The sequence below is a fragment of the Diceros bicornis genome, chromosome 14 (genome assembly GCF_020826845.1).
Source record: "Diceros bicornis minor isolate mBicDic1 chromosome 14, mDicBic1.mat.cur, whole genome shotgun sequence".
NCBI lineage: Eukaryota > Metazoa > Chordata > Mammalia > Perissodactyla > Rhinocerotidae > Diceros > Diceros bicornis.
In genome coordinates this window covers 21,547,999-21,572,895 of record NC_080753.1, presented here as the reverse complement: position 1 = coordinate 21,572,895, position 24,897 = coordinate 21,547,999, and the positions used below count along the sequence as shown (strand labels likewise).

General features: G+C 50.9%; 1 protein-coding gene across 1 annotated transcript; it reads right to left on the bottom strand.

The window, feature by feature from the left end:
• Positions 1 to 1,818: 1,818 nt before the first annotated feature.
• Positions 1,819 to 14,289, bottom strand: AARS2 (alanyl-tRNA synthetase 2, mitochondrial). Its single transcript, XM_058554241.1, has 22 exons — positions 14,044 to 14,289; positions 13,018 to 13,209; positions 12,334 to 12,479; positions 11,947 to 12,114; positions 11,250 to 11,394; positions 9,137 to 9,282; positions 8,810 to 8,918; positions 8,382 to 8,420; positions 8,166 to 8,277; positions 7,534 to 7,667; positions 6,926 to 7,070; positions 6,548 to 6,720; positions 6,315 to 6,428; positions 6,078 to 6,218; positions 4,995 to 5,132; positions 4,804 to 4,913; positions 4,544 to 4,652; positions 4,128 to 4,250; positions 3,774 to 3,884; positions 3,207 to 3,290; positions 2,998 to 3,108; positions 1,819 to 2,561 (listed from the first exon to the last, which is right to left on the bottom strand). Exons 1-22 carry the CDS (start codon positions 14,284 to 14,286, stop codon positions 2,397 to 2,399), a joined length of 2,958 nt encoding a protein of 985 aa, XP_058410224.1. The 5' UTR covers positions 14,287 to 14,289; the 3' UTR covers positions 1,819 to 2,396.
• Between the last annotated feature and the right edge of the window lie 10,608 nt (positions 14,290 to 24,897).

The window sequence follows — 24,897 nt, the reverse complement described above, 5'->3', positions numbered from 1 at the left end:
TCCCGCAGGCCCCGCGCGGCCTCCCGGTCGTTAGGGACGCCCCGCGTCGCCAGGGGGCGGGGCCGAGGGCCGCTGTGCACGTGCGCGTGTACGCCCGCGCGTGCGCCCGCGTCTCAGCTGTGTGGCGTGCAAACACGCGGGGCTCTCCTTCGACGGTTGTCGCTAGGCGCTTTGGCACAGGGTTGACGCAAGGAAGTTTCCATCTAACGCGCTATGTGGGGCCGCCGTGTGGCAGTGGAACTCTGTGGCCCTGGGGCATGCTTTGTGCTCTTGGCGGACCTTTAGGTATGGATGGGCTTTTGTGGGGGAAAGTGAGGAGTGGGGGACCCCGGCAGGGCTCCTAGACTGGAGTGCTGTTTCTTCTTGGTACCTTTTGTGTGGAAATGGGGGTGGGAGGTGTGAATGAAAGACAAAACAGGAAAAGCATCAGTAGTCAGTCTCCTCTGGAAGATGAGGGTGGAAAGGACCCGCTGGAGTTACTGGAACTCCCCTGAGGCCTTCTGTTGACCCCAGGCCCTGCAGGAGAGCCGTGGGCGAGGGTGTCCCTGGGGAGTGGCACCTTGCACCTTTCTCCAGGATGTAAACAAGGCTGACACCTGGCACCAGGCAGGAAGCTTCCAGGCTCCACTGCGCTCCTTAACACAGCCCTAAGCCTGATGTCAACCTACCCTCTAGCACTGGATCAGGATATGGTGACCCTCATGGATCACCAGGAATGACCAACTTCAGGGGGTTGGCTAGTAAGAAAAAGAAATTGTCCTTCAGGAGGGGAAAGGCAACCAGGGAGGTGGGAAGATTCACACAGAGGCAGAGCTCAGCTTTAATTCTAGCTCTGCTGATTACTAGTTGGTTACCCTGGATACGTTAACATCTCAGAAGCTCGGTTAACTCAAGAAAAGAGGTACCACAACTCCTCACCTTGGTGTCCACGTGTAAAGAGCCGGGACTTCCGTGAGCACCACTGAATGTGGCTATTGCTGCAGTTGCCAAGATCCCGAGGGAAAGCTTTGCTGGTCTGCAGGGCTGAGCAAGCACAGGGGCCAGGCAGCAGGGTTCGGGTCTCTTGCAAGCTCCCCTCAGTGATTTACCCACAGATCACCAGTGCCTCAATTAGAATGAGAAGTCATGCAGGAAATGATGCCAGGAGGGCCTGCTGTGCTCTAATAATTTTAACTAAACAGATCCAGAATTTGGTGGCGAGGGAGCCTTTGACTTGAAGATGGGTCCCCTGAGGTCCTTTCCTTCATCTAGGAACAGATTTGGGAACAGAGGTGGAGCTCCAGAGTCTGGCTTGGCCCTGGGTGGATTCACTCTAGTAGGGAAGGAGGGCTGTCCTCCCTCCCTCGGCTTCCTCCTGCTCTGAGCTGTCAGTTTTCAGCTTCAGCGCAGGCTTGGGGCAGGTGCTGTGCAACTTGTTTTAAAAAGAGTAAGGTTGCTGTGCCTGCCCACAGCCCTCTTCTGACCCCATCACCTGCCACTCTCCCAGCTCACTGTGCCTGCTCACCAACCCCTCAGGGCCTCTGCACTGGCTGTTCCCTCCACCTGGAACGCTCTTCCTTCAGATATTTGTGTGGCTCACACCCTCCCCTTTCACTGAGGCAATACCACCACTCCCGCCCTCCAGAGCCTGACCCCCAGTCCTGCTTTCTCCACAGACCTCATCACAGTCCAACATCCTCTTTTTCTCTTTATTGCCTGTTTCCCCACTACAAGTAAGCTCCACAGGGCAGGAACCTTTGTCTGTTTGGTTCGTGCCACATTCTCAGCAACTGACGTGTACGTGTCGCTTATTTTCTCAACAAATCACCAGCGCCTTCATTAAAATGAGAAGTCATTGTTAATGACATAAGTGACACCAGAGAGGATCTGCCCTGCCGTAATGATTTTCACATGACAGTTCTGAATCTCGGTGGCCAGGGAGGCCTTGTGGGTGCCCAGAACAGGCTGGCATAGAGAGCCTGTCTGAGCACTTGTGGCGACGAGGATGCTTCTGATTTGGAGGCTGGGTGGCCTTCCAGCCCAGTGTGAGGGTCAGACTGGTGATGGGGCATCCATACCAGATTGCTGAGAGGGGAAGGCTGCTCTTTTTTAAGCAAAAGCACCTTCTAGAGCTTCCCAGCCTCTGTGAAATACTTTTTAATGAGCAGTCACAGCCATGTCTTCACATTCACCTAGTGTGGGTGTGTCTCTGGGCCCACTGCTGCCTTCCCCAGTCCATATCTCCTTGTGTCCATGCAAGGCCTGGTCTAGGGCGGTCCTCTTTGGCTTAGCTGCTTCACCTCCAGCCTTTAGTCCTCTGTTTCAGCCTCTAGGGAGGTTCTCTGGCTCCTTCGGGGCTCCTGGCAGTGGCCTGTTGCTGTCTCTTGCGTTTCCGTGAGTCCCTAGGTGAGCCTGGGTCAGAGCTGGTTGAGGGCATAGGCTCGGGCTGTACTGAGGGCAGCTTCCAGGTCAGCAGTGTTGCCGGTGCCCTGGGCCACCACTCGAGAGCCCCAGGCCTTGCCCCCCATGTGGCTGCACACGGCCAGTGCCCAGGCTTCTGCTGTGAAGGCCGGTGTGGCACTCTGGGGAAACAAACAGAAGGGGCAGTGATGTAGAGCAGCCCTCCTGGCCACCATCCACTCAGTGTACCCTTGAGAGAGGAGTCATGGTGATTAGCACTCCCTCCCCAGCTAGGCACATGGTGGGGGGAATCGGGTGAGGAGACAGAGGATAGGCTGGCATTGTGTGTGGAGGCTGATGAATGTCTGCTACTTATTTGCAAGGGACGGGGGGCCGGGAGGGGGAGTGGTGGTAATTAGGGAATCTCATGGTGCCTTCTCTGGTGGGGAGTGTGTGGTGGTTAGGGACAAGGAGATGGCCCTAGTCCCATCCTGGGGTCTCCTCACAGATCACCTCTACCCAGCCTTGGCTCCCTGGCCTGGGAGGAACAAAAGGCATGGAATCAGAGAGTGGACCAGGAGATGGGTGGGGTGGGGGCTGCTCTCCCACTTCCCTCACCTGGGCCACCTGACAGGCACACAGCACATGCCCCAGGGGCTGGGGGCTGAGTAGAAGCACGGACGTGCCGGGCGCCTGCTCACACAGCTGCCGCACCACCTTCACCAGAACCTGGGCAAGGGAGGGCAGGTGGTGACCCCATAGCTCCCCAGACTCCCACCTACCTCCCCTCCCCAGACCCTGGGGCCACCTCCAACCCCAACACTCACTGAGAGGGACTCAGTGGAAACTGTGTCCACAATCAGGGGCCCCTCCGAGTGCCGCTGCAGCAGCTCCTGGGTCTTCTGTGCAGCCTGTGGGGCAGGAAGGACAGCACAGAGGTCAGGCTAGGGGGTAAGTGGCCCCCACTTCTGAACTGAGCCCCAGTCCAGAAATCCCCTCCCCTCCTCCTCCTGCCCCAAGCAAAGGTCTTCAGGTTTGAGCAGAGGCACCAGGAGTTCTGCCTAGAATGGCCTCCTTCTTTTGGGTCCCACTGGCGTCCTGCCTCTCCTCCCTCACCTCTTCCCTTTCATCATAGCTCAGGCCCCTACAAATAGGACACTGAGGGTGAGAGGACAAAGGCTGGAGCACGGACAGATGAGGGGGCGGGAAGCAGGAGGATCTGCAGTGAAAGAGCAATTAGGGTTGAATGGCGCAATCAAGTCAGTCGGCTCCTGGCAGGAGCTGACCCCCACCCCCCAGGCCTTGAGGCTTCTCAGTGTGCCTGCTGGAGTGTCTCTGACCCTTGCTGGCCTTGCCTCGTGTCTGCCCCACGGTGCAGCCGCAGCTCCTCTTACCTGCCCTATTTCCAGCTTTCGGACGGCAGTGTTGGCACGCCGCTGCAGCACCTTCAGAGTGGCCTGAAGCTGCCGCCGCTGCCACTGGGGCATCACGGCAGTGTCCACAGCCTACGGCCAGAAGAGTACATCAGCCTTAATCCCCTCCCTGAGCCACAGCCTCTGAGGCAGGGACCAGCAGGGGCACGGAAGAGACCACACCCACCACGTCCCACCCTGCAGACAAACGACAAACATCCCGGCCAGCTGGAGGCCACCACGAATGCTGGGGAGAGACTGGAAGGGTCGAGAGGCATGGAAAGGGAACAGGGCCAGGAGAGGGTGGGGAGCAGCTCCATGGGGGGTGGCCCTCACATCAGTGAGTCGTCCCACGTCCTTGGATAGCCGCTGTGCCTCCACCACATCCCGGCTGCCCCGACTCAGCCGCTCTGCAGCTGCTTCTACCTCCTGGGCCAGGCTCTGGCCCACCTCTCGAGCCTGCGGGGAGGGAAGAGGACGGTCAGGGCTGCTTGGCTTACTTTCACCTCCCAGGACAGGGGCTCTCAACCCACTGCTGGTCAGGGCCAAACTAGAAATATTTAACAATCAGGACTAATCAAGGCACCAACTAGTCACAACAGATGCCAGATGCCAGCAGCTGGTACGCCACGTCAGTGCACGTGTATGAACACTGGTTCTGCTGCTGGACATCACAGCCTGAGTGCCAGCTGGGTGTGGCCCTTGGCCCCCATCCACACCCAGCAGCCTCCTGGCCCTGCTAGCATGCCAACCTGCTGGGCCTGCTCCCCAGTGATGGCCAGCAGGCGGGTAGTGCCCTTGGCGAGCTGGCGCTCCCCAATGATGACCAGGTCTCCTATAGCCCCCGTGCGTAGCAGGTGCCTGTGGGCAGAGGGTGGGAGGAGGATGTCAGGGAGGATGATGGGAGAGAAAAGAGAAGCTTGAGCTCTAAACCAGGTGCTGGTGGCTCCAAAGACCAAGGAAGGGTGAGGACCCAGGGCCCAGGCCAGGGCAGGCAGAAGGAGTGACTCACGTCCCACAGCACAGCTCCACGGAGGTCTGCAGTGCAGCCTGGGAGGCGGGGTCCAGCGCCTGGGCCACAGGCACACCCACCGACACCACCCGCACAGGGTCTGGATATATCTGAGGGTGAGACGGGACAGGTCTGTTAACTGGCCTGCGGGGGGGCAGGTGATCTCCACCATGGGAGCTCCCCCAACTCACCTCATCCAGAGAGCGCAGGCCAGGGACATGGGCAGTGTGGGCCAGGGCCACCTCCTCCATGTACACGGCCTCATCCTGCCCCACGGCCTCCTGCACAGTGCCCTCCACTGCCCGGAGCTGCTCTGGGGTCAGTGGGGCCTGGTGGGGTGGGGGGAAACGGACAGACCGACACAGTCAGCCCCACGCCTGCAGCTGATGCATTAAAAGCACGCAATGTTCACTGAACTAACTTCAGGTTCTAGAACAGTCGCTAGCACATAACAGGTGCTCAATCAACATTTGTGGAGCAGACAATTCTTTTCCTTAGAAAGCTACCTGGGAGTTGGGCCTACTGGAAGCTGCAGGCCTTTCATTAGGCACTAAAAGTTGATGAAGAAACAGAAAATGAAGGCTCTGTCCTCAGGGAGCTTACAACAAGGGGCAGCCCAATGAAAAGAAATACAGCATGGGGGAGATGCAGGGGCTGGAGTGATCAAGTGGAATGGAATTTAGTCAGGGAGCCCTTCCTGGAGGACGGATTTGAGCCAGATGTGCAGGGAGACAGGGTGGCAGAGAAGGGAGAGGGCAGCTGTTTGAGCAAGAACGGCTGGGGTGACAGCAGGAACAAGGAAGCTGGGTGGCTGCAGGTGAAGGGAGGGCTCCAGACACTGTCTAGCCTCACCCCTCTGGTCAGGAGGACCCCGGGTGCAGGAGGAGCCTGACAAGAAGACAGCCGCCCAAGGTCCCACAGTGACGGAGCCCAGGCCCTGGGACTGGCCAAACTCTCCACACCACCGGACTCTCTCTCTTTCTCTCTTTTGTTTTTTATAATCATTGCTTAGGATTTCCTTTAGTTTTTATTTTTGGTGAGGAAGATTGGCCCTAAGCTAACATCTGTGCCCATCTACCTCTATTTTGTAGGTGAGATGCTGCCACAGCGTGGCCTGATGAGCAGTGCAGAGGTCCACACCCAGGATCTGAACCTGCGAACCCTGGGCCACGAAGTAGAGTGCACGAACATAACCACTACACCACTGGGCTGGCCTGAGACTATCTCTCTTTAAGCCTGTCACCTCACTTGAAGCCTTTCTGTGCCCTGCTCACCTGGGTGGCCACGTCGAAGCGCAGCTGCTCAGGACTGAGATGGGAGCCTCGCTGCTCTGTGCTGGGGCCCAGGGCCTGCCGCAGGGCCCAGTTTAGCAGGTGGATGGCTGTGTGCTTCTCCATGCAGCCCAGACGCCAGGCCTGAAACACTTCTGTCACCCAGGGTCCTGGGTGAGGTGGGGGTGGGGAGAGCAGAGGGGCTGCAGGATATCAGAACAGCAGGGCTGGGGTCCTTACCTTATCTACATGCAGCTGCACCTGGTCCCCCACCTTCAGGCACTCAGGGGCCACTGCCTCATGCAGGATGAAGCCCCCACAGACCTGGGCCCGGGCCACTGGGAACAGCACATCCTGGGGAAAGCAGGGGCCAAGGCACTGGAGGGACTGCTTGCAGCCTGTCCCTCCCCTTGGCTCCCTTCCCAGCTCAGATGTGCCTCCTGAAGTTAGCCTCTGTGTGTGGGGAGGCTCACCTGTTGCCCCACCCGCACCAGGTAGCCTCTGTCTGAAGCCTGACCCCCCTGTTCAGCGTAGAAGTTGGTTCTGTCCAGGAGGAGGCCACAGCGCTGGCCTTCCCCCACGGAGGCCACGGCTGTTCCATCCTCTGTATACAGCTGGAGCACCTGGGCCTCACAGGTGCCGAACTCTGCAGGGCGAAGAATGGTTATCAGTGCTAGGCAGGGCTTTGGGACATGGGATGTGGGTCTGTGCCTTATTTGAAGCCTATACGCATGCAGCTGGGGGACACTTGTAGCTGGTGCCACAGCGACCCCAGGTGGCTACCCCGGAGAATGCACAGGGCTGGAAACAGCCATCTGGGAGGTCCCTCCCAATCATGTCCAGGTTCTCACCATAAGCCCCACTGGGTCGCAGGGAGTAGTTGTACTTGGGGCTGTCGTCGGTTGGGGGCACTCCTCGGCGCTGCAGCTCACCCAGCGCATGGACGTTGAGCCGCAGGCCCTGCTCCTGAACTGGCTCAGCCCGCTGTGCCCGGCGCTGCAGGACAGGGTGGGGGTGTGTGTGCATAGAGGGTTGCACGGAGAATGCAGTGGGACTTGAGCCTCTGCAGAGCCCTGTCCCTGCCACACAGCTGTGTGGACCCGGCTGCCCCCTCTGGAATAAGCCCTCAGGGCTTGGCTGGTTGTTAGAGCCCCTGGGCTGGCTAGTGAACCATGCATCGTGCAGGGTCTCAGGATCAGGCCTCTCTTGCCCATTGCTGCCCCTGGAGGCCTCCTCTCTAGGACACTGTGCTGGCCTCGCCCCTTCTGCTCCTCTGTTTAGCTCACTGCACTAGCGTTCCTCTCTATGGGCTGTGGGTGGGGCCTGAGGTGAGGGGACAGACCATACCTCAGCCTCCTGTTCCCCTCCACAGCTGCAGCTCCTCCCTCAGGAACTCAGGGCTGAGGAAGGGGCTGATGTGTCCCAACAGGGCCCTTGGCAGGAGTGCCCCAGCCTGTACCTGGGCCTCCTCTTGGGCCAGCCGCGCCAGCCCAGCAGAATCCAGCTGCACCCCTTTCTCCTCCAGCATCAGCTCTACCAGGTCCAGGGGGAGCCCCACGTCCCCAGACAGTGACAAGGACCAGGCCACTTCAGCTTTGAGGAAGGAAGACAAGGGGTGTTGAGGGGGGAGGGGCAGGATAGAGGGAGGGGAGGAAGTGAGGGAGAAATAACCGCCAGGGCTTCCCTAACCACACAGAAGCCACCAGGTGCCAGGCCAAGTGCCCGCTCTCCACACCGGCTAGGCTCAGGAGAACGGTCACCTTCAGGCTTCATGCTCCAAGGCCAGAGCTGGCGCTAGCCCAGGGTACTCCCTTGGCATACGTCATTTCAGAGGATGAGGGAAGCTCATTCTAGGCACGAAGCCAGCCTTGGAAAGCAGAGACCGCAGGCAGGGCCAGCTGGGCAGTGGGGAAGTGGGGAGAAGGGTGGTGTTGCCGCCACAGAGAGGTCTGGGTGTTGGAAAGAGAGTACAGGGAGAGGGACGCCAGGGAGGGAGGGATGTGAGGCACAGGCCTGGCCCAGAGCTCCCTCCTCTGCCTGCCCGGCTTGCCTAAGTGAGCCCCTCACACCCTGGCCAGGTACCCCACTCACCAGGGAACACATCGGAAGGCCCCAGGTGCCTCAGGGTCCGATCGATGATCCGCCGACCCCGCTGCAGAGAGGCCAGGAAGGCCGCCTCGTCCTCCGACACCAGGTTGGCTATCTGAACCGGGGGCAGAGCAGGACTGGACCTGAGCCTCCCAGGAGGGAGAGCCTCTCTCCACCACTCTCTCACCAGCCCCTCCCTCCCCCATCCGAATCCAGTACCTGGGCTGAGCTCTTCTGCAGTTCTGGATAAGCGTCTCCCTGGGGGAGGTGAAGAGGGCTGAGGAGGTGTGAAAGACACCAGGTCGCTCTCTACCTCCCCATCCTGGGCCTCCCTGAGGGCACCCGCCCTGGATGCTCAGACGGGCTGATGGATGGGGGAAGGGACTGAAATGGGTCATCAGTTTCCCTGTGGAGTGGGGATACAGGCAGAAGGGGTCCCAAGGTCAAAGGCTCAGCAGCCTGGGCAAGGAGGCCTCCTGAAGTCTCCCTGCTTTTTGTGAGCAATTCCAGCTTTCCCAGCCTGCTGACAGGAAGTGGCGCTGGACATTTAGGGTGGGGAGCCCAGCCCGGGGCCACCATCTGGGCTCAGTGGCAGGCTCCCCAAGTGCCCAGGGAGGCCCAGAGAAGTGAGGAAGCTCTGCCCCTACCAGCGTCTCCACCACTACAGGCACCAGGCTGCCTAGGAAGCCAGGTGGTGCCCGCAACACCTCTGAAGAGAACCGCACGGCTCGACGGAGGATCCGACGAAGGACCAGCCTAGAGGGGTTCAGAACCCAGATATGAACCCCAGCAACCCCTAGTGAGCAGTACGGGGAGTGGGGAGGACAAGGTCCAGAGTGCGTGCTCCCACCCAAAGCCCTCTCCCTTCCCCCGCTCCTCCTGCCATCTCAACCCGACCCACCTCTCCATCTCCTTCCCTCCACTCCCCTGCAACCCCAGCAGCCCTGCCCTCTCTGTAGCCCCTCTGGACTCACGGGGCACCTGACATTCCAGGGGAGACGCCATCGGCGATGCAGACACTGAGTGTGCGGATGTGATCGGCCACCACGCGGTATGCTGTGTCTGTGCGCCCCTCGTCTGCCGCCCCTACCCGGCCCAAGTAAGGGGGTGCCCCGCAACCCTGGAAAGCAGGAGAGAAGGAGACATGGTTGCAGGCCCTGCCTGACCTGGCCCAGATGGGATGCTCTTCATCACCCCTACAGCATCTGCCCTCACCCCTACAGCCGACCACACCTGGAATGGCCTGGCTGGAGAAGCTCCAAAGATGACTGGGAGCCAGTCCCTGCCCTCCTGGGGCCCACATCCAACACTAACAATGATCAGAGCTGTGATCATTTGCTGAATCTCTACTATCAGAACTGGGTGGGTGCCTGAACGATATCCTGTTCTGGAAGGTGTTACTATCCTCGCTTTAAAGAGGAAACTGAGGCTCAGAGGAGCTAAGTGCCACACGGCCACACCACTCATTGGGAGCAGATCTGGGAAGGAACCAGGCCTGTCTGCCTCCAGGTGCTCTCCACTACCCCACCCGCCTCTACAGCCGTAATGGGGCAGGGAGGGAGGGTGTAAATGCTCCAAACCTGCCTCCTCCCCAGCCCCACGCCCCCTCCACAAACAGTCCTACCATTCACTGCATTGCTCAAGTCAAAAACTGGGAGCCAGCGTTACTTCTTTCCCCTCTGCATCCAATCTGTCAGGGGGCCCTGCTTCTACCTCCATGAGATGTCTCCAGCCAGTCTACTTTTCCCCGCTTCCACTGCTACCAGCCTCAGCCAGGCCCTGCTGTCTCTTCTCTGGACTACGAAGTAGGCTCCTAGTTGTTTCTCAGCTTCTACTCTGGTCTCCTTCCAGCCCACCCTCCACACAGCAACAGGAGCGGCCTTTTAAAAGTGTCAATCAGATCATGCCCCTTTCCCCTTAGAATGCTTCTCACCACACTTAGAATCAAAGCCCCACTTGGACCTCAAGGCCTCACAACATTTGACCCCAGCCTTCCTCTCTGCAGTAGATTGTCTGCAAAAATGGCCACGATCCTTCCCTTTCCTGTGTGCTTGCCACTTTGCAATGTGACCGTACAGCTGCTCTGCTTCCCATCAAGGGATAGACTCTATTTCTCCACCCCTTGAATCTGGGCTAGCCTTGTGACTTGCTGTGGCCAACAGAATGGAAACGACACTGTTCTGAGCCTAGGCCTCATGACTTCTGCTCTCCTTCTTGGAACCTTGCCGAGCTGTGATGTGAACAAGTCTGAGCTAGCCTGCTGGATGACAGACACCCAGCCTGATCACCCCCACTGCCCCAAAGTGACAGGCAGCCAACCCCCAGAAGTAGAGCTGCCTAGCAGCTGACCACAGGTGTATGAGTGAGCTCATACAAGACCAAAAGAACGACCCAGCTAAGCCCAGCTTACACTGCTAGCCCACAGAGTCATATACTAAATAAATGGTTGTTGTTTTAAGCTACAAAGTGTTGGGTGGTTTGTTATACATCAAAAGCTAACTACATCCCATGTGGTTCTACTTCAGCTGGCTGGCCAACTTTTTGTTCCTTTCCTGCCTCAGGGCCTTGGTACCTGCTGTCCAGAAAGAGCTTCCTGTGGCTGACTCCTCCTCCTTCAGGTTTCAGTCCAGAGATCATCTCCTTGCTGAGCTTTCCCCAAACACTTCGTCTCAGATTCCTCTGTAGGCTCTCCCCTCCTAGTTACTATCACCCATGTTTACTGCCTGTTCACAATCTGTAAGCTGCTATCTTGTTCTTTAATACATTTATTTATTATCTGTCTCTTAGGCTAAAATGTAATCTCCATGATCTCTTTTTGATTACTGCTATATCTCCTGTACCAAGCACAAAGGACTTAACACAAAGTAAGCAGTCAACATATTTTTTGAATAAATGAAGGAAGGAGTTAGGGGCAATATCAGGTAATAAACACGAATCCTAGCCTCATGTTTGACACCCTGGTATCCTTGGCTGGTCACTGTCCCCACAGGCTGGAATACTCTGAGTTCTCAACAAAGATGGAAAGCAATAGCGATGAGCACTGGTGATGAGTCAGAGGGGCTTCTGGAAGGGAAGAGGCAGGCTCACCTGGTGTATTGCGTTGATGAGCGGGGAAAAGAGGTCAGTGTCGTAGGTGGAGCATCTGCCTTGCAGCACAGCCACCAGCCTTTCCAGGCCCATTCCTGTGTCCACGTGCCGCTGGGGCAGGGGCTGCAGGCTTCCATCTGCCTCTCTGGCCAGGGAAGGTGTGCAAGGTGAGGCCCCACACAGGATTACAGGTGTGAGGAATTGCCCAGGTGGAGCAGAGGAACGAGGAGGGGTCCACGGGGCTGACAGTGGGAGGAACCAGAGGGCAGTATCACCCCATCTCCCCAAATGCAGATGATGATGGCTTTGGGGCCTGTCTTTTCTCATAAAGGGTGATCTCCACCCTTACCCCTGCTTGCGCCCTTGCCTGGACCCAGACATTCCCTTTCTGGGACAGAATTCTTTGACCTTAGAAAGAGACATGTCAAGGCTGGAAGAAAATCTTAGAGATCATCAAGTTCAACCCCATCATATGATAAGAGCAGAGGCCAGAGAGCAGCAGAGACTAGTTTAAACTGTCATGGGCAAAGACTAGGATTAAATCAGTTATTATCTGAAAAGTGTTCAGAAATGTGCCTGGCACATAATAAGCACCATTTAAGTTTTTTGTTTTTATAAGAAATGGATCAAAGTCTCCTCACTGCCACCTCTTTCACTTTCAGCCAAGGATTTTCCTCCTGCTTCAGCACCCCATTACCTGTTGTGTTGCATGAAGACCAGATTCCAAAGCTCCACCAGCTGAGGGGCTCCCACCCCACCAGCCAGGTCATAGTGGATCTCGGTACAGGGCCCACAAGGGCCGGTATCCCCCATCTCCCAGAAGTTCTCTTGTGGTCCAAAGGAAAGCACACGGCTGGCGGGCACCCTGGGAAGAAAGCCAGGCAAGTGGTAGGGAGACAGACAAACCTAGAAGCCGGGAACCTCTCTGCCACGAGAGCCCCTCCATCAAGCTCAGCAAGAGGATGGACATGAGTGACCCCACAGTATCCTGGGATATGCTGAGACTCTGAGGACTGGTGCTGGTGGGCTCTATTTTCCAGTCCTCTTGCCCACCAAGAGAGGATATAATGGGGGGCGGGCTTACCCTAAGCTGAGCCAGATGTCCCTGCTCTCCAGGTCTGGGTCCAGCCCCGCCTTGGGGTCACCACCAAAGTAGGAAACCCAGAGCCTGTCCTCAGGGATCCCATAGACCTGAGTCAGCAGTTCCCAGGCCATGCTGCAAGCCTCCTCCTGCAGCGGAAACCCGCGGAGGGTGAGAAGAGAAAGACAGGTAAGAAGAAGCCCCCACTGAAGCGCCATTAAAGCCACAAGAGTTCAGCCCTCAACTTAAGATGAAATCATTTCCACTGCCCACCTTGTTTCCAGAACAAGCCATGACCATTTCTTTTCTGAGTTTTTCCTGCCCAGAAAGCTTCCTCCCTCTTCTAAACCCTACTTTCTTTCAAGTCTCACCTTCTCCATGAAATCCTCTATCCACTCTAGCCTGGAATGATTTTTAACTACTGCATTTTAGTATTACTGTCTATTTATTCACACAACAATTACTGTCCAGCCATGAGGCAGGAGGCACAGTCCTGGCCCTCAAGGGAGCTTTTAATCCAATTAGGGAAGTGAGGCACATTCCTATTATGTTCATCCAGCACTTTGCCTCTGTCTGGTATGAGACCCTGACCAAGCAGATTCTAGGACTGGAGACACGACTAAACTTGATCCTGTTCTTGGCTAACCACTGACCCTTTCCTAACTCCAGGGTTTTCTGGAGACTCACCTTAAAATATTCACCCCCAAAGGCCCAATTGCCAAGCATTTCAAAGAAGGTATGATGCGAAAGGTCTCGGCCCACATCCTCCAGGTCGCTGTGGCGTCCTCCAGCCCTCACACATTTCTGGCTGTTGGCCACACGTCGGAAGCCTGCCATCTCGCTTCGTGGATCCACAGTGCCCAGGAAGATTGGCTTGAACTGGAAACACATGAAGAAGGGAGAGAGGGATGTCCCAGTCCCCCAGGAGAAGGCAAAGGTGGGGAGTTGGGACAGAGATGGCTGTTCAGACTGAACACTGAGCTCCTCAGAGTGCAGTGTGGTCTTGGCCAAGGGGGCAACCTGGGAGCCTGGGGGCACCCACCTCTGGTGTGTGTAGAGAAGGGGTAAATAAACCATGAAACAGAGACCCTCTGCTAGTAAAACAGGCAAGGTAAAAGAAGGAATGTACTGGTGGTTGGAAACAGGGCACTGAGTGGCTGCATCCTCCATCTCAGCTTCTTCAACCAAACCCAATAACTTCAGGGTACAAAACTGAGACCACAGGTACTGGGCACACCTCACAATATCAGCATTTAATAGAGATCTTGGACAGCTTGTAAGGTTAACTCCCCATCCCCCACCCCAACCCCGCCCATTTTACAGATGAAGATAATGTAGAGAGGGGTAAGTGGTGTTCAAAGTCAAAACCTAGACTAGCACGCAGTATGTGCTCCATAAACATTTATTTAGTGAATGAATTACTTTATTCAAGGAATGAATAAATGAAGCCAGACCTCCCCCACCAGTCTGCCTCCGTGAGACTCCACACCCACCATTCCTGGACCTAAAACCCAACCCCAATCCAGAAGCTCCCAGGGCGAGCCCTTCCCAAATCCTAATTTGCACCCCCAGTCACTTGGCCCAACCATGCACCGACCTCTGTCCGCAAAAATTATGAGCTCCGCCCTTCGTATCTTTTGCCCAATCCCGCAGCGCCTTTCTCTCTGTAAAAATCACAAACTCCGCCCCCGATCAGCGGGGCTCAGTGCCTACCTGGTTCATGCCCGCATTGACGAAAAGCAAACTGGGGTCGCCGCGGGGCCGCACGGAAGCGGACGGCACTAGTCGGTGGCCATGGCAGTCCCTAAAGAAGCTCAGGAAGGCGTCCCGCACGGCCGCGGCCCGGGCTGGAGGGGGCTCGGACGAGAGAGGCCGACGGCTGGGGCCCCACCACGGAGGCGACCTTCGAATGGCCCGCCGCAGCCTCCCAGCTGCAGCCGCCACCGACGCCGCCATGTTAGCTCGGGGCAGCGACTTCACGGGGTCAAAGGGTACCGCGGGGATAGAAGTGACGTGGGAAGGAAGCCGAGCCCTTCCTACAGCGGCCCCTGGCGACAGGAGGACTCAAGGCAGCTTCTGCCGCCTGGGTGGAAGTGATTGGGAAGGGGACGCCTAGCACTGCAGCCTGGCACATAGTAGGCCCTTAATTCAGTTGGCATTAAACAAATATTCATTGGGAGCCTACTATGTGCCGGTCATTGTACATTAGTACAAGGTACATTATTAACAAAATTAACAAAAATCCCTGCCCTCCAGAAATCTATATTGTAGCAGTAATTATTATGTGTATTAATTTTGCACGGTTACAGATAGTTAGAGTGAACAGTGGATTCAAGTTCGGGGTGTGTGTGTGGGTGGGTGGGTGGGTGTGGGTGTGGTGTTTCCAGGCTGAGAGAAGAAGGCTGAGAGTGCCAAGGGAGGTAATACCAGCATTCATTCAAGAGGCATTCAACAAATATTTATTGAATACCTACCATGTGCTGGGCACTGTTCTAGGCACTTACCAGTTCCCTTTGCCCTTGGCATTGGGAATGGCCATTGTGTGCTTAGGAACTTTGGAGCAGGAGTCTAGCAGAGACACAGAAGCCAAACAGCATCTGCTCCATTATTAATTGCTTAATAACATTTGGTCTTTTAATTTGCCTGGGGATTAGAGAGAATCCAGGTTGGCAGGGCAGGACAAAGCTGTTGGCTGATAGCTGCAGAGACTTCTCTCTCTAAGCCTCCCAGTGCGGTAGGGTTTTGTGTGTTTTGCTTTAGGGCAAGAGAGATACCTGTTCAACATCCCGCTTCTGTCTTTCTGCCCATCGTGACAGCTGTGACCAACACAGGCCCTTGTGGGCATAGCCAGGGTCCTCATGGGGCCTCTCGTGATACCCTCTGCTCTTGGTTTGGGAAATAAACAGGTTGAGAAGAGAATTTGCCCAGGTTAAAGACCAACAGGGGCCGCCGAGTTGACAGTGTGGTCACCTACAAGGCCACAGCCATCCAAGTGGGCCCTTTGGCCACCAATCTTTGTGAGTTATGTTATTTAGGGACTTTTGAAACACAGTTTCCTTGGGAATGTGTAGTCTTTTTCGGACTTGTTTCTATAGCAGTAGAGAATTCTCAACTTCGTGTTCTGACAGAGCCCATAGCATCTATCCCGTGATTTCTTGTTTTTTCCCTTGCCCACGTAGATTAAAGGTGTTTTGAAAGTGTGTTTTTCCTGTTTTGGATTTTCCAGTGTTTCTGGAACAGGAACCTAAAGCTAGATGGGGATTTCTGTGAGACTGATGATCTTGAGACAAGACTGAAATTCTTCCCCAAACTGAGATGGGAGTGTTTTGCTTGAGAATCTAGCAGGGGCTTCTACCCAGTACTGACATCAACTTTTATTTTTTCCTTCTTCAGATTTTGCCCAGAAAGAATTTGCATTATAGTAGGAACTCCATGTTTTCAGACTAATGTGGATCTAGTGTGGAGCCATGGATTTTTTTTTCAAACAGCTTTATTGAAATATAATTCACATACCATACAATTCACCCATTTAAACTATACAATTCAGTGGCTCTTAGTACATTCACAGAGTTGTCATCCATCACCATAATCACTTCTAGAACATTTTCATCACCTCCAAAAGAAACTCCGTACCCTTTAGCCATTAACCACCAATCCCCCCTCCCTCTCAGCCCTAGGCCACCACTAATCTACTCTCTGTGACTATACATTTGCCTATTCTGAACATTTCATATAAATGGAATCATACCAAATATGGTCCTTTGTGACTGGCTTCTTTCACTTAGCATAATGTTTTCAAGCTTCATCCATGTTGCAGCATGTATCATGGATTTTTAGAAATGCATCCTTTGAGTTGTTTTCTGTTTGAAGAAGGTTTTCTCCCCATATTATTATTTTGTCCTTGCCATTAAAGAATGATCATTTTCTTTTCCTTAAATGTGGTGTTCTCTGGTCAGTCTCCTCTTTTTAATATTTCCCAGTGAAGCAAAGTGGTTCTTCTAGGATTGGGACATCTATTCTGATTTGCCACTGTCATCTGATGAGGAAGTTAAACTTAAGGACTGCAGTTTCCCAAGATAGATGGATATGGAGAGAACTCACCAGACTGGGAAGTTACTGACCTGGGAACTTCTCTCATGAGGACTCATTCACTGTCTTAGTATTCACTGGAATTTCATTTTGGGGATTAAAATGCAAGTAGAGTCTGTTTCCTGGGAGCTGTTCAGCCAGGTGTGGGTGCTCCCTTGCCTGGGTCTGGGATTGTCCTTATGCTGCTGTTTGACTTACTTGGCAGGTCCAAGGTGCCCATTCTTTGAGCCCTCTCTGTTCACCTTACATAAGAAACACCCTTACTCTGGGAATGGAAATTCTCTTTCCTGATTTCCCCATTGGTTTTTGAGAGCAGGAACCTGAGGTCAGTGACGCATTCCGTCCTGGACTAACGGTCAGAGGAGACACGAGGGAATTTTCACCCTTACTGAGCACAGGGAACTCAGCTTTGGGAACTTCCTCTTATAAATCATAAAGACTGTCTTAGTTTCTAGGTTAAAAGTTCAACCTATAAGAGATGTGCCTAGTTTGATGTATTTTTTATGGCTTTGCCTTATCTGGATTGTGGAAGCAACGCTTGTCAAACGTTAATATGCGTAGGGATCTCCGGGGATCCTGTTAGAAATGCATTGATTCGGTAGGTCTGGGGGTGAGGTCGAAATTCTGGCATATTTCTAAGCAGGCTCCTATGTGATGCTGTTGCGGTCCCTAGTCTACTAGACCATACCTTGAGTGACGAGGGTGTGGTAGAAGACTTGTGGGAAGAGTCAGAACACAGGGTTCTGCTTGGGGCCAGGCCTCAGGGCTTGGATGCCCCTGGGTTCTCCCCTTTCTCCTAGAGCGGGTAGGTGGAGCCGGGAGCTCCTCGTGCGCATGCGTGCTTGCTTCCACCCTCCCCGCCTTGGGTGGGAGAGAGGGTGGCGGTTGCGTGCGCCTGTTGCTAAGAGACGGGGAGGCTGTGCGGAGCAGAGGCCGGGGGGAGGGGAGCTGCGCCAGCAGGAACTCGGCGAGGGCATGGGAGCGCGAGTGGCGGGGCTCAAGTGGTGGGAGCCTCCTGGGATCAGGAATTCAAGGGTTAGTGGACCCTTGAGGGTCGCACTGTTCGGGTTTGTCCTGATGCATTTTTAAATGGTTACATTTTAAATGGTTATATAAGTAACTACATAATATCCTCGATTTTGCCTCATGGCTTGCAAAATCTAAAATACTGTTTGGCCCTTTGAAAAATGTTTGCCAAGTCTTGTATTTGCGATTAAAAAAAAAATCCTTTTTTTCTTCTAAATCACATAATAAAACACAGATGTAGAAAAGTCAACCAAGCCAAATGTGTAGCTTAATTATTAGAAAGCAAAGGTCTTTGCATCCACCATCCAGTTCTCGAAATTGAACTCTGCAACCACCCAGGAGCCCTCCATGGACTCTGCCCCCTCCCCAACCACCTTCCTCCTCCCAAAGGTGACCGCTACCCTGACTTTCTACTTTGCGTATCTTTATAGTTTTATAACCCAAATATACATCCTTAGATGTTAGTCTTGTCTGTTATTTTAAACGGTTCCTTGATTTGTGTTTTAAGTCTTTTAATCTATAAATTCCCTCTTAATCCCCTTCTTTTCCTTACAGCGTGTCTATTGCAGCCTGGGAGGTTTGACCTACAGAGCCTCCCACAGTCTAAGTTTTTGCTGACTGCATGTTCAACATTCGACTCACATTCAGCATGTTCCTCAGTCCTGTTTCATGCAAATTAGCACTTGGATCTAGAGACTCGGGCAGACACAGGTTTGGATCCCTTTGGCAAGACTCAAGATGGTAGTGTGTGCTCTTTCACCAGAGGGCACAGTGATGTCTGCTTGCCTTTCTCTGATCTTAGCAGCCTCTTAGACATAATGCTTCTATCTGTCAATTCACTGGAGGGTGCAACATGATATTCTAATTCTATCATCTCTTTTTCATTTATTAGTTGGAATCTTTCTATAAAGAGATGCTTCCTCTAATCTATTATTTGCTCACCAGTGGTAGAGTTCATATAGAAAAGGCAGGATAAATGCTTGATTTTCCCCCTTTAGTTATCAGTGTTTAAGATAATGAATTTGCTTCCTATCACCCTTCAAAGTGGTCTATTATTATATTTTTCAGCATCGTTATGAACTCATGGATTGTAGCATATTTGGTGGTTTCAATCAATTGCAATTATTATCTCTGTTAATCTCAAATTGTCCCATCTTTGGTCAGTGGGAACCTCTTTGATTTGGTTTCAGAGTCCTTTTGACATGAGGCTAGTAGTCATTGACAGGTTTCTTGCTTTCTGTTATGACAAGATATTTCTGGCTCATTTTGTACATTTCTTGCCCCAGACCTGGAATCAGCCATTTCTAAAAGTCCTGGTTACTTTTAGTGGGAAATGGTGTTTCAAAACTACAAACTGGGTGCTAGGGATGCTCATTGCTGTTGGGTTGGTCATTGTTTCTAGGTTTTTACAGAGGACAGAGAGAGGGAGAATATATATTTACAGATAATATGTTCCATTAGAGGGCTTTAAGCAGGGGAGCGACATAATCTGATTTATCCTTTTGAAAGATTATTCCACTGGGAGAGAATAGACTTCCGGGGGCAAGATGGGAAGCAGGATTGCCTATTAGGATGTTTTGTCCAGGAGAGAGGTGACGGACAGGACTGCAGCAGTGGAGACAAGAAGAAGTGGTTGGATTCAGATTATCTGTGGAAATAGAGCTATATATGCTGATGGATGAGATGCAGGGAAAGAGGGAGAAGACTAAATTCTATGTTTAGGACCTGAGTAAGTGGGTGGGTGGTGGTGCCATTCACTGACATGGAAAGCCTGGGGAAGGAGCGGGTCTGTGGAAAGGAAATCAAGAGTTTGCTTTGGGCGTACAGGCATACCTTGTTTTATTGTGCTTCGCTTTAGTGCAATTCACAGATACTGCATTTTTTTTTTAATTTTATTTATTTTTCCCCCAAAGCCCCAGTAGATAGTTGTTATGTCATAGTTGCACGTCCTTCTAGTTGCTGTATGTGGGACGTGGCCTCAGCATGGCTGGAGAAGCAGAGCGTCGGTGCGCGCCCGGTGCGCGCCCGGGATCCGAACCCAGGCCGCCAGCAGTGGAGCGCGCGCTCTTAACCACTAAGCCATGAGGCCGGCCCAGATACTGCATTTTTAGTAAGATTCTCCACCAACAAAAAGATTACGACTCACTGAAGGCTCAGATGATGGTTAGCATTTTTTAGCAATAAAGTATTTTTTAATTGAGGTATGTACATTGTTTTTTAGACATAATGCTATTGCACACTTAATAGACTACAGGATAGTGTAAACATAACTTTTATATGCACTGGGAAACCAAAGAATAAGTGTGACTTGCTTTATTGCAATATTCGCTTTATTGCAGCAGTCCAGAATCGAACCTGCAATATCTCTGAGGTATGTGTGTATTAAGTTTAAGTTTAGACATCTAAGTGGAGATGTCACTCCATGTTGGATACAAAAGTCTGGAGCGCAGAGGCAAGATCAGGGCTGCAGCTATAGATTTGGGAGTCACTAGTACATTGGTGGTCCTGAATGGGATAAGATGACCTAGTTGATGAGCGGGATGGAGGAGAAGGGCGGAGGGTCAGGTCCTGGGCTGAATCCTGAGGAGCTGGAAGAGGGAACCCCTGCAGAGGAGCTTGAGAAAGCAGTTGGGATCAGGAGGAAAACGAGAGTGTGGTCACACCAAAGCCTGAAGAGGAGAAGATGATGTTCAAGAAGGAGGGCATGGCCAGTTGTATCAAGTGCTGCTGAGTTGAGCAAGATGAGAGCGGAGACCTGACCAATGGGTTGGGCGTGATGGGAGAAGTTTTAGTGGGATAGTGGGAAGGAATGAGTGAGTGAGAAGAGAAGGTGAGAAGGTGGAGACAGGAAATGTAGACAACTCTGGAGGGATTTTGCAGGGAAGAGAAGCAGAAAAAAAAAACAGTAGAGGCTGGAAGGGGCCATGGGCTCTAGGGAGTATGTTTATTTATTTATTTATTTTTATTTTTATTTTTTTTAAAGATTTTATTTATTTTATTTTTTCCCCCCAAGGCCCCAGTGGACAGTTGTGTGTCGTAGCTGCACATCCTTCTAGTTGCTGTACGTGGGACTCGGCCTCAGGATGAACGGAGAAGCGATGCCTCGATGCGCACCCGGGATCCGAACCCGGGCCACCAGCATCGCAGCGCATGCACTCAACCACCAAGCCACAGGGCCGGCCCTGTTTATTTATTTTTAAGAAGAGCAACATTAAGGCTTGTTTCATGCAGTTGGGTATGATCCAGTACAGAGAAGAAACTGGTAAAGCAAGAGAATGAAAGGATTATTGCAGTAGCAAAGTTTTAAAGTATTTGAAGGATTGAAAATCAGTACAAAGTGGAGGGATAGGCCATAGCCATGAGCAGGGACACTCCTTCCATTCCAATAAGAGAAGGAGATCTGGATATAAATGCTGGTAGGTCAGTGCATCTAGGCTGGGCAAGCGAGGAAATAGTTATCCTCATGCATCTGTTTCCTTAATGAATATGCAGTGAGGGGAAGAGATGAAATTGCAGTCTTGAGGGAGAGAAGGAGATTTGCTAGGGAAGTATAGAAGGATTAACTGACAGTGTTGGCTGCTCGTTTAAGATTGGAGGTCATTGATTTAAACTGAGACTGGTCAGCACAGTGGGATTTTCTCCATCCATGCTTAGCTGCTCAGGTGCAAGCAGAGAGCAGATGGATAATAGGGCGTAATTAGGGCTGAGTTCTGCCATCTGAGTGTGCTGGAGGGAGGGGGCAGGCACGAGTAAGCATGTTTGCAGGGAAATGGTTCAAGTCCTGAGCCTTGTTTAGTATTGAGTTCTAAACGCTATCCATATAGGTGCTCATCTCATCTAATAGCCTTATTTAGCATCATGTCTCAAATCAAAAACACAAACCTTAAACAAAAACATAATGATATATATGATATGTGGCTCCTCCCTCCCTCCTTTGGAAACTTTGTTTTTTTTAAGATGAAGAAAAGAGACAAGAGAGTGTTAGCCTATAACATTTAAAAATTATGTTAAAGAGACAGCTGCGAGTTAAGCCAGAGAAAAATTTGTTGTTAAGCTGACTTTTCATCAGAAACAATAGAGGCCAGCAGACGGTGGAAAGGCATCTTTCAAGTGCTGAAAGAAAATACCCGTCAACACAGAAGACCACATCCATCATAAATATCTTTCAAGAAGGAGGACTAAATAAAATTTTTAGACAAAAACTAAGAAAGTTTATTGTCAGCAGACTGCACCACAGGAAATTCTTCAGGCTGAAGGGAAATACTACCAGATAGAAAGTTGCATCTTTAGATGAATGAAGAATACTGGAAATGAGAACTGTAGATAAATATAAAAAGCTATCATTTTCCTCAATTTATTTAAAACACGTATAACTGTTTAAAGCAAAAGAATTTTTCAATTGTATAGTTCTATTTATTGCTTCTGTCCTTTATGTTATGCAATATATATGTAATATATATGACTAACATAAAGGATGGCACTGGTAAGTGGAACTATACAGTTGCAAAGTTCTTGCCTTTTACATGAAGTGGTATAATATTTACTCCTGGTAGACTCTGAAAAATTAAGGATATGTATTGTAATCCCTAGAGCAGCAGTGCTTAAAGTGTGGTACAAAGACTTTGGGGGTCCCCAAAACCCGTTTAGGAGGTCTGCGAGGTCCTCTCTTTTCCAACTACATATGTTTGTAAGCCTGCATTTTCTTCATATATGCCAACCCAAACAGCATATTGCAACATATCTGACTGCAGAAGTAGATGTGAGAATCCGTCTGTCCTTTATGAAGCCAGGCATTAAAGAGAGTTGCAAAAATGTAAAACAGTACCTCTCTTTTCACTACTTTCTTGAAAATATGTTTTTCATAAAAATATGTTGTTTATGTTAACATGTAATGGATTTATTATTTATTTTAATTAAAAATAAATATTTAAAAAATTTCCGTTTAATTGCATGTATATGTATATATATATGTATACACACACATATCTCCCACATAAAAGCTCTTTGGGGGTCTTCAGTACTTTTTAGGAGTATAAGGGGGCTGAAACCAAAACACTTAAAAATTGCTGCCATAGAGCAAACACTCAGAAATAACGCAATGAACAGCACTGTTCATGATAGCCAAAAGGCAGAAACAACCCAAATGTCCATTAATGGAAGAATGGATAAACAAAATGTGGTATCCATACAGTGGAATATTATTCAGCCTTGAAAAGGAGTGGAGTACTGATACATGCTACAGTGTGGATGATCCTTGGAAACATTATGCTAATTGAAAGAAGTCAAATATACAAGGCCACATATTGTATGATTCCATTTATATGCAATGTCCAGAATGGATAAATCCATAGAGACAATGTAGATTGATGGTAGCCAGGCATTGAGGGAGGGGAGAATAGGGAATGACTGTTTAATGGGTATGGGGTTTTATTTGGGGAAGCTGGAAATGTTTTAGAACTAGATAGAGGTGGTGGTTGCACAACATTGTGAATGTACTAAATGCCACCAAATTGAACATTTTAAAATGGCAAATTTTATGTAAGTTTCACCTCAGTAAAAAAAATAATGCAACGAAGTACAGTAATTCATTGCTTAACAACGGGGATACGTTCTGAGAAATGCGTTGTTAGGCAGTTTTGTTGTTGTGTGAACATCATAGGGTGTATTCACACAAACCTAAATGGTATAGCCTAGTACACACCTAGGCTATGTGGTACTAATCTTATGGGACCACCGTCATATATGTGGTCCGTTGTTGACCAAAACACCGTTATGCAACACATGACTGTATAGTGAAAAAGCCAATAGAGAAGTTAAAATGCAATTATAAATATTATTTAGTTAACTCAAAAGAAGGTAGGAAAGGAGGAATAGAGGAACACAAAACATAACGGACAAACAGAAAACAAATAGCAGAATGGTAACCTAAATCCAACCACTTCGAGAATTACGTTATCTCATGCCCCAGCAACTCCTCTTCTAGGTATTTAACCAAAAGAAATGAAAACGTATATTTTCAAAAAGACTTTTTTTTTTTGTGAGGAAGATCAGCCCTGAGCTAATATCCCTGCTAATCCTTCTCTTTTTTTTTTTTTTTTTTTTTTTTTGCTGAGGAAGACCAGCTCTGAGCTAACATCTATTGCCAATCCTCCTCCTTTTTTTTTCCCCCCAAAGCCCCGGTAGATAGTTGTATGTCATACTTGCACATCCTTCTAGTTGCTGTATGTGGGACGCAGCCTCAGCATGGCTGGAGAAGTGGTGCGTCGGTGCGCGCCCGCGATCCCAACCAGGCCGCCGGTAGCGGAGCGTACACACTTAACCGCTAAGCCACTGGGCCGGCCCCTCAAAAAGACTTTTCATAACAACTTTACTTGTAATAGTCAAGAACTTGAAACAGTCCAGGTGTACATCAACAGGAGAATTGTGGTATGTTCATATGATGAACTACAACTTAGCAATGTAAAAGAACAGACTCCTTATACACACAACATGGATGAATCTCAAAAACAGGCTGAGTGAAGGAAGCCTTACACAGAAGAATGCATACTTGATGATTCCATTTCTGTAAAGTTCTAGAACAGGGAAAACAAGTCTATGTTAATCTAATTTTTAAATCTGATTTTTTAAAAAGTGGTTGCCTCTGGAGGGTAGGCAGGGATAGACTTAGGAAGGACTTGAGGAAGCTTTCTGGGGTGATGGAAATGTTCTTTCCTCATCAGAGTTGGATTACACTGTTGTATGCATTTGTCAAAACTCATGTCAAACGTTTCATAGTGGGGCCAGCCGGGTGGCGCAAGCGGTTAAGTGCGCGCGCTCTGCTGTGGCGGCTCCGGGTTCGCCGGTTCGGATCCCGGGCGCGCACCGAAGCACCACTTGTCAAGACATGCTGGGGCGGCGTCCCACATGAAGTAGGGGAAGGTGGGCAGGGATGTTAGCCCAGGGCCCGTCTTCCTCAGCAAAAAGAGGAGGATTGGCAGATGTTAGCTCAGGGCCAATCTTCCTCACACACACACACAAAATAAAACACATTTAGTAGTATGTAATTTTTCCAAATTTTTTTATATGGTGACAAAACATATAAGAAAATTTACCATCTTACCCATTTTTATGTGTACAGTTCAGTGGTATTAAGTACATTCTTATTGTTGTGCAATCATCACCACCATCCATCTTACAAAACTGAAACTCTGTACCCATTAAACAATAACTTCCCATTCCCCGCATTCCCTCCAACCCCTGGAAATCACCATTCTACTTTCTGTCTCTATGATGTTGACTAGTCTAAGTATCACATATAAGTAGAATCATACAGTATTTGTCTTTTCGTGATTGGTTTATTTCACTTAGCATAATGTCCTCAAGGTTCATCCATGTTGTAGCATATGTCAGAATTTCCTTCCTTTTTAAGGCTGAATAGCATTCTACTCTGATGTATGTACCACATTTTGTTTA

Coding starts and splice junctions, on each gene's coding strand:
- AARS2 (XM_058554241.1), bottom strand. CDS start 14,286: ATGGCGGCGTCGGTGGCGGCTGCAGCTGGGAGGCTGCGGCGGGCCATT. Junction 12,480..13,017: donor TTGGGGGTGAATATTTTAAG/GTGAGTCTCCAG, acceptor TTTCCGCTGCAG/GAGGAGGCTTGCAGCATGGC. Junction 11,395..11,946: donor GTCTTCATGCAACACAACAG/GTAATGGGGTGC, acceptor TTCCCTGGCCAG/AGAGGCAGATGGAAGCCTGC.